Genomic DNA, 8,596 nt, shown 5'->3' on the forward strand with positions numbered 1-8,596 from the left:
TGTGAAGGAGATCGGTAGAAAATGTGAAATTTAACCTTATGATTTGGTGGTTAAATGTTGTTCATAAATCAATGTGTGAAGAACCAAGAAATTGAAGTAAGGAAACGTAAGTAATGATAGTTAATTAAACTAGTGTCTAATTGGGCTTATAACCGAAAATTATTCCCAAAAATAAATATTTCGGGAGTAGGGCGTTACAGCTTATGCATTTTAAGCCGTATTATATATATATATATGTGTGTGTGTGTGTGTGTGTGTGTGTATAATTGAAAATGCTATGACATGGTTGAGTATTAGATTGCATCATGGTATATCCATATGTATATTACTTGCACATAATTATTGTGAACGCTTTGAAGTGCAAAGGTGAACGTAGGAGACCCAGGTAAGTTCAGGTGTACATGTCATAATAGATGCAGTTAGAGATCATTATGATTGATGAGATATGGTGAGTCGTACAGGTCATTATAGGTGACTCCAACTTATGTGCTAGCATTGATTGATGAGATATGGGTGAGTCATACAGATCACTATAGGTGACTCCGACTTACGTGCTAGCATTGATCGATGAGATATGGGTGAGTCGTACTAGTCACTATAGGTGACTTCGACTTACGTGCTAGCATTGATTGATGAGATATGGGTGCAGTTGTACAGGTCACATTAGGTGACTATGACTTGTGTGCAAGTATGGATTATTAAGCACCTGATTATTTATATTGCTGATGGTATGTTGTATCATGGTATACTTCTGGATTTACTGATAGTATACAATTGATTTCATCCTATATGTAGTATGATTTTTTGGAAACTAAACAAGTGTTACAGCGAGGGGTATAACATTTAGAAGATCTTTATTAAAACTTTGCTTTCAGGCCACTCACATTTTCTGTTCTCCAGGTTTTAGTAGCTGAGCTTCCGTATCGACGAGGGTGATTGGATTCCAAAATAAGTGACTATGGTATAATTATTATCTTACTCTATTGTACTTTACCTATGCTCTAACGTCATGTGGGAAGTGGGTTCATTCCCGCTCACCAACGCACTCTAGTATTTAGGCACTCTTAGGTTCAAATTTATTCATATTTTTCCACATCATCACACTTTATGGCTCCGTCATCTTCCAGGTATTGGCCAGCACAGCTCGATTCAGAGTCCTTGTGGACATTTTGGGTCAGGGTGTGTCACATAACATTCCAAGTGTATTCAATTAGAATTAGTATTTAAAGAATTTAGAAAAGTTAAGGAATTAGAGGGAATTGGAGAGATTTTGTAGTGTATTTTAAGCATCCACAAATCTCACATCTTCCCATAAGATTTCGAGGGAATTAAATCAAAATTTTACATGAAATCTCTACAAATCAGTTAAACTCCATAAAAATTCATGGATTTATAAATCCATTAAAATCTTTCAAATTCCTAATTGAATACACCCCACCTTAATTTGTAACCCTATATTATTATTTTTTTGTTCCCATATTTTTAAAATTTTTATTTGTACTCGTAATTTTTTTTTTCACCTATTTTTTTTTGCACCCATAATTTATTTATATTGTACCCATGTTTCTTTAAAAATGTACCACTTGTTATATGTAAAAATCTATTTATTGATTTAATCTAAAACATATACATTGTTGTTTATATAAAATGTAAACATTGTTTTTGTAACATCCCACATCGTCCAGGGGAGTGGATCATGTAAGCCTTATATGTATATTCTCATCTCTACCTAGCACGAGGCCTTTTGGGAGTTCACTGGCTTCAGGTTCCATCAGAACTCCGAAGTTAAGCGAATTCGCGCGAGAGCAATCCCATGATGGGTGACCCATTGGGAAGTTCTCGTGTGAGTTCCTAGAAATAAAATCGTGAGGGCGTGGTTGGGGCCCAAAGCGGACAATATCGTACTACGGCAGAGTTGAGCTTGGGATGTGGTGGGGGCCTAGGCCGAGATGTAACAATTTGGTATCATAGCCAATCCCTGGCCGAAAGTGTGCCGATGAGGACGTCGGGCTCCTAAGGAGGGTGAATTGTAACATCCCACATCGCCCAGGAGAGTGGATCCTATAAGCCTTATATGTATATTCCTATCTCTACCTAGCACGAGGCTTTTTGGGAGTTCACTAGCTTCGGGTTCCATCGGAACTCCGAAGTTAAGCAAGTTTGCGCAAGAGCAATCTTATGTTGGGTGACCCACTAGGAAGTTCTCGTGTGAGTTCCCAGAAACAAAACCATGATGGCGTGGTCATGGCCCAAAGTGGACGATATCATGCTACAGCAAAGTCGAGCCCAGGATGTGGTGGGGGCTCGGGCTGGGATGTGACATTGTTTTCTATATAAAATGTTCCATTTTTTTAATGTAAAACGTACCATTCTTTGTATAAAATGTATCAAATTTTTTGTATAAAATGTACCCACATTTTTTATATTTATAATTACGCACACATTCTTTTTAAACATTTTTATGGGTCATATTATAGATATTTACATATGGCGAATGTACAGATACATTCTTTTGACATGTGACAACTATATTATCATTCATCACAATGTTTTCTTTTGGTCAAATTCAAAACAATGTTGGATACATTCTTTTGGCTCTTTTTTTACATTGTTTCAAATTGATTGATACACACACACACACACACACACATATATATATATATATATATATATATATATATATATATATATATATATATACGTACATGTACTTAATTAAATTACTCATTGTGTAGCTTAGTTTATCTCTCTCTCCCTTTAATGTAAAAATATCGATGTACTCAATATATATATATATATATATATATTTCAAAAGGAATTATATTGTTATATTGATTTTATTCAACCAAAATTTTTGAAATTTTTTTCGCATTTTTTGTTGGCCGTTTTTTATTATAGCTCATTAGATGTGAGATTTTAAATACCATAAAAATCACAAGTTTTATTGCGGACATAGAAATATATTAACACTAATATGCTGAGGTGTATAAAGTTAAAGGACTTTAATCAAAAATTAAAAACCACTAAGGTTTTAATCAATGAGTATTAATGGCTAGAGACCACATCCAAAGTCCCTCGTTTGAAAAATGATAGTGTTGTTTTGGCCATTAATCTTCTTCAATTCATCAAATTCAATGGTCAAGAATGAAGACGGGTATGTGAGAAGTAACAATGAGTGTGAGAATAACACTATTATTCAAATATAGGCCACAAAGTTTTAGTTTTCTCATACTACATGTTAAAGAATTAATATTGGCCACTTAGTAATACGGTCTAGTGGTATTCCTCTTCACTTGTAAGCGAGATGTCTTAGGTTTCACTTGTAAGCAAGAGGTCTTAAGTTAAATTCTCACCAAACGCGAATTTGAACTAAATTATTATGGCTCGCCCATCGTAAGGCTTAGTCCACTCCCTCACCCCTTTGGTGTAAATAATATCGCTTGTCTTAAAAAAAGAAAAAGAAATTGACATTGTATCTATGTGAGAACCTGTATACCATAATTATATCAAGGGTTGTCTTGCCAAGGCTCGAATTATCGAGGTGAGTGGTTTATGTAATGTGTTTAAAATATTATTATTATTTGATAAATGTGAAAATCACAAGCTATTGTCGGTTTTGATCTATTTTTAAATATCTATCTATTTCAAGTCAAGCATGTTTGAATTTTAAATGCTTTGTGAATGCTTTGATGAGTATATATGGTGATATGTGGATTATTTGAAAATGTTCATGGAGCATAAGAACTTTAGTGTAGCATTAATCCGAGGGATAAATGTAAACTGCACACGGGAACATTAGGGCAGGAAGGTCATTAGGGGTCACAGTCACGTGGTGAGTTACAATTTATGAAGGATGTAATGAATACGTAAAGGGATGATGTGATATGGAATTATGTGGCTAAAACTTCGATATTATTCTCGTACTTTCTAGTGTGTGTAAAACGGCATTGCTTGACTGACATATTACATATTCTAATCACTGAGCGACGGTGGTTGTTGCTCACCCCTCACCTTTATATTTTTCAGATGAGTTATTTGGCATGACAGGTACTAGACGAGTTGATGTTGTATTAGAAGATATATTTAAGAGTTTTTATTTATTTTTGTACAATTGTAAGGATTTTGGAGATTATTTTGTATAAAAGAAGTTTTTTTTCGATTTTATTTTTACTCACATGGCCGGGTGTGGGGTCATATTCTTATGCCGACTCTGGGTTCGGGGCGTTACAATCTATTTGCAATTTTGTTGGATTAATGGTATGATAATTCATAAATTGATAACGTGGTGAATTTAAGACTCTTACATGAGCTAACGTGTTAGCCATATTTCAACAACATTGATGAAATAAAAGAAAATTATCAATTTTAATAGAAGATTAAACGTGCAAAGAGAAAATGTGTAAATTGGTATAATCTAAAAACCACAAAATGTAGTCTCACAAAATTAGAACCTCATATCCCTTTCTGAAAATCATCTCATCCACCCATAAAAAAATTACCTCAAATATGGGGAGCATAAAACGTAATTAGCTTTTAGTTTGTATGCCCTATCCAACTTTACTTGTAAGACTTGAGACCGTCTGGGTTCACCCAAAATGAAAAATCCGGTGCAAAGTGTGACCTCATTTAATATATGTTGATGTTGGATTTCAAACAGCTCTAGTAAATGATAAAACAAATGAAAAGGAAAATTCAATCATTAATATAAACAAAAACAAAATACAAAGTAAACAAATATGACTCTTCCCATTCATTTATAATACAAATAAAACTTTGTAACCTTTCCCTAAATAATCAACTGAGTCTTCATTGACAAGAACTGCATTCTGCCATCCACAAGGCAAAAAGCCCATTCAATAACTCCTTCAACATTCACAGCCAGTAGATCTTTGCTGCCTCCCTCCGCCACCAACATCGATTGTGTCCGGAAGGTATCTTCATCATCCACAAACAAAATCCACAAGTATTCAATTAGCATCTCCCTTCAGAAACTCAGTATCCCTATTAATTTATATTCACATTATGCGGAAAGGAAAAATGCGACAAGGATAATAAGTTCATGAGTTTTAGGACTTTTGGAATCAGATCCCGAGTTTCACATTATGCGGAAAAATGGAACTGAAATCACAAGTTTTTCTCTGGTTGGACAGATATCCAGTTCTTTTATAATAGCTGTGCAATCAAATCCCGAACCATTCTGCAATAATTTTTCAAGCAACGTGACTTTCATGATTTTTGCAGTACCACACTATTGACCGGACAGCTAATATTAAAGACTGTTCTTCTCCATTTCAAGTTAAAATGGAGAGGATTCTTGTCCCGAAACCATAAGAGATAAAGGGAACCAGCTTTTAAGACCAGTTGCCTTTTCGTTACACACACATAAGATTTTTAAACAGAGAATTTTATATGATGAAACTCTAACAGAGAAGTTCTGTTTTACACTCCTTGGGTTCATTTTCGCTCTGTTAAAAATGTACTCCCATAGACTCCTTACCAATGAAAAATATATTATCTGTAAAAAGAACTTGCTCAATGCTAAGTACATTAATCATGCTTGTTAAAATGATAAATTTAATTAATGGGAGCATTGTTTTCTCACCACTTTAGCTCATGGTGCATGCTCCCCACCTCTCTTAAAATTTGAGAGAGGTGGTGATCATACACCTTGGGTTAAGGTGATGAGCAAAATGCTCCCTTAACTGGCAAAAGTGCGTTAATCAATCTCCATAAATCTCATATCTCCAAGAGTTGAATGCAAGAACCCTTTTATTAAAAAGGCGAGGGAATCCCACTTGACTATAATTACTAAAAAGTAACTACAAGCAAGAGGTACTTCTCCTCCTTTTTAAAAGTGGGTATACATATCAACTTGTTATGGGACAGGAATAAATAGGAAGATAATTGCTACCTATACATACCATCACGATGTGATGGAAATTAATTGAGTGGTAAACAAATTTTGTTGTCCAATTACTCTAAATTGATCAACAATAGAATTGTCTTCACCTATTCAGATAATTATCTCAAATTATGGCCCCTGATGTATAAAATATTTCCTAAAATAATTGGCGAGGGACTAAATTCAAAGCTAAAAAAGAAGAAAAAAGTGACTGGAAAACAAAATGATAAATCAGCTATGCAAACAGTACTTACATTTCTTCTTCAGGTTCATTCTTCAGTGCGTTTTTGGCTATACACTGGAAGGCATCATCTACATTGAAGCCCTCTTTTGCAGAAGTCTCAAAGTATGGTATGTTTCCCTTGGAAGCACACCAGGCCTTTGCTTTCTTTTCAGACACCTGCAGCCAAAAGAGTAGAACCATATGCACATGCTATAAGAGAGGAACAACTGATGTCACACGTCCTAGAACAACAACATAGAGCCTCCATATTCTAGAATCTAGATAACTTACCACTCGACTATTTCCGCCATCAATGTCAATCTTGTTTCCCAATACAACAAATGGGAAGTTCTCAGGGTCAGAAGGACTGGCCTATACATCAAATCCACACAACGTAACTAGCAGTCAATACCTCAATATATGTGACTGTCTAGGAAGATAATCAAATAGTAATTACCTGAATCAGAAATTCTTCCCTCCAGTTATTAAGATTATCAAATGATTTCATGACATTCACATCGTACACAAGAACACAGCAATCTGCACCACGATAGAACGCCACACCAAGACTCTGAAACCTTTCTTGACCAGCGGTATCCCAGATCTGTAAACATGAATAAGAGGTGTAAACTCATCTAATATAAAAGTGCACGTATATCAACAGTTTCTCGTACAAATTATTTCATGACATTCGCATCAATACTTGCTTCATATCACTTCCCATTACATGCTGAGTGTGATAGATAGGCGTGTCAATACTTCAAATTAGATAGATCATAATCTCAAACAGGAAGCAAATCTGTTTCTTTCTATAATAATTTGTTGTATATAGTTGCTGTTGTAAGATGTGGTCAGTATCTACTTTAATGTACCAAGGGGAGAACAAATTCCAAATTGAAGATTCAGACTTTAATTTTTTTTAATTCTCAAGATCAACATCTTTTTTTCTTTAGTGGACACTGCACAGCTTAGAGATGCTTGTATATAGTCAGCAAATTATTATGGGGTTTCAGTGTCAAGAGAAAGTTTAGACTAATTACCGCCTTGGCATTGATGCTGAAAGGGGAAGACTGACTTTTAAATGTAGTGATGGATGGAAGGTAATTAAATAAAAGTGTTTCAAAAAGAAAAGAGAAAAAGAGAATGGAAGGTGAAATCTATGCTTTTATCAATTTCAGACACGATTAGCCAAATGAAAACAAACTTTTAAATGAGAATTACAATCCTAACAAAACAATATTGATAATTACAAAAGCAATAAATAGGTTTTTGGATCAGAGAACAAAATATCTCATAGAGAACATAATCCAAGTGACTATGAGTTCAGACAGTTAACCATTTAGGCATCAGAGTTACAGGTACCAAGCATGATTGTTCAAATATTCATTGCATCATATGGCATTTGAGTTTCATTCAATACGAATACGAATGCTGAGATATCTCTAACCTGCAGAGTGAACAATCTATCCTCAAATTGAACCTCCTTGGTCAGAAAATCGGCTCCAATTGTCGCTTTGTACTGATTGCTAAACTTACGATTCACATACCTACAATTCGAAAATCAAAATACAAACAATGAATTACAAAACCACCAAATGTAAAATTGTCAATCCAAATCTGAAAAAAGTTATAAAAAAAATAAAATCCATGATCTAAGGTTGTGGAGAGTACTGATTCATCAGTGAAGTCTTCCCCACCCTGCCAAATAACAAACAAATCAGCAAACAGATATCGGCATAGAAACACTCTGTTAACATTACCAAATAATTGCCTAAATTCTGGAATTAATTACAAGAAAAATTAAAAAAAATTCACAAAATTTACATCCAATCTTATCAAAACATGCAACAAGATTTATAACTTTTCCCGGTCTTTTCATCAAATTCCTCCATTTTCTTAGAAAACAAACAAATAATTATGAAACTCTTAGAAAAATAACGAACAAGTTTTCTAATACTTAAAAGCGAGCTTACCCGCTGTCGCCGAGGATAATGACCTTTAGAAGCATGCGCCTACGAGAAGCCATGGATCACAGGATTCAAGATAGGGAAATTTTTCGAACTTCGAATTTGGAGTTTGAAAATTTCAGAGAGAGAGAGAGATATATAGGGGATATTCCTTCTGGAGCTTGGTATTGGCGTTTCGGACTGGCTGGACAACTATCCCACTGTTCTCCAGAGTCTTTAGTATTCCTAAAGTACCCCCTATACTTTTTAGTTAAGTTTACACTTTTGCCCTTGCAAGGTTTGGACATTCTATAAAAAGGATTGGAAACTTGAGAATATCCCATTTTTGTCACTCGAATCATTTCGCGAAACTCTCTTTCTTTCTTTGTTGGTTGGGAACTGCTCCAAAACCTTCCACCGTCATTCAATATTATAGTCTAGTAGTATTATTTTTTACATATAAATAAAAGATCTTAGGTTTGATTTTTACCAAAAGTAAATTTAAAATGCATCATTACTAGCCTA

At 34.6% G+C, this 8,596-nt stretch overlaps 1 protein-coding gene across 1 annotated transcript; it reads right to left on the reverse strand.

The window, feature by feature from the left end:
- Nucleotides 1–4,679: 4,679 nt before the first annotated feature.
- Nucleotides 4,680–8,338, reverse strand: LOC103411660 (ras-related protein Rab7). Its single transcript, XM_008350289.4, has 7 exons — nt 8,099–8,338; nt 7,797–7,823; nt 7,573–7,672; nt 6,583–6,729; nt 6,417–6,497; nt 6,157–6,302; nt 4,680–4,935 (listed from the first exon to the last, which is right to left on the reverse strand). The coding sequence occupies exons 1-7, from the start codon at nt 8,149–8,151 to the stop codon at nt 4,866–4,868; spliced, it is 624 nt and encodes a 207-aa protein (XP_008348511.3). The 5' UTR covers nt 8,152–8,338; the 3' UTR covers nt 4,680–4,865.
- Between the last annotated feature and the right edge of the window lie 258 nt (nt 8,339–8,596).

Source organism: Malus domestica, chromosome 09 (assembly GCF_042453785.1).
Source record: "Malus domestica chromosome 09, GDT2T_hap1".
NCBI classification, from domain to species: Eukaryota; Viridiplantae; Streptophyta; class Magnoliopsida; order Rosales; family Rosaceae; genus Malus; species Malus domestica.

What these genes read in the sequence shown, in the direction of transcription:
- LOC103411660 (XM_008350289.4), bottom strand. Translation starts at nt 8,151, where the DNA reads ATGGCTTCTCGTAGGCGCATGCTTCTAAAGGTCATTATCCTCGGCGAC. An exon ending in AAGACTTCACTGATGAATCA is followed by an intron (nt 7,673 to 7,796) that starts GTACTCTCCACA and finishes TTCGAATTGTAG; the next exon opens with GTATGTGAATCGTAAGTTTA. An exon ending in ATAGATTGTTCACTCTGCAG is followed by an intron (nt 6,730 to 7,572) that starts GTTAGAGATATC and finishes TCATGTTTACAG; the next exon opens with ATCTGGGATACCGCTGGTCA.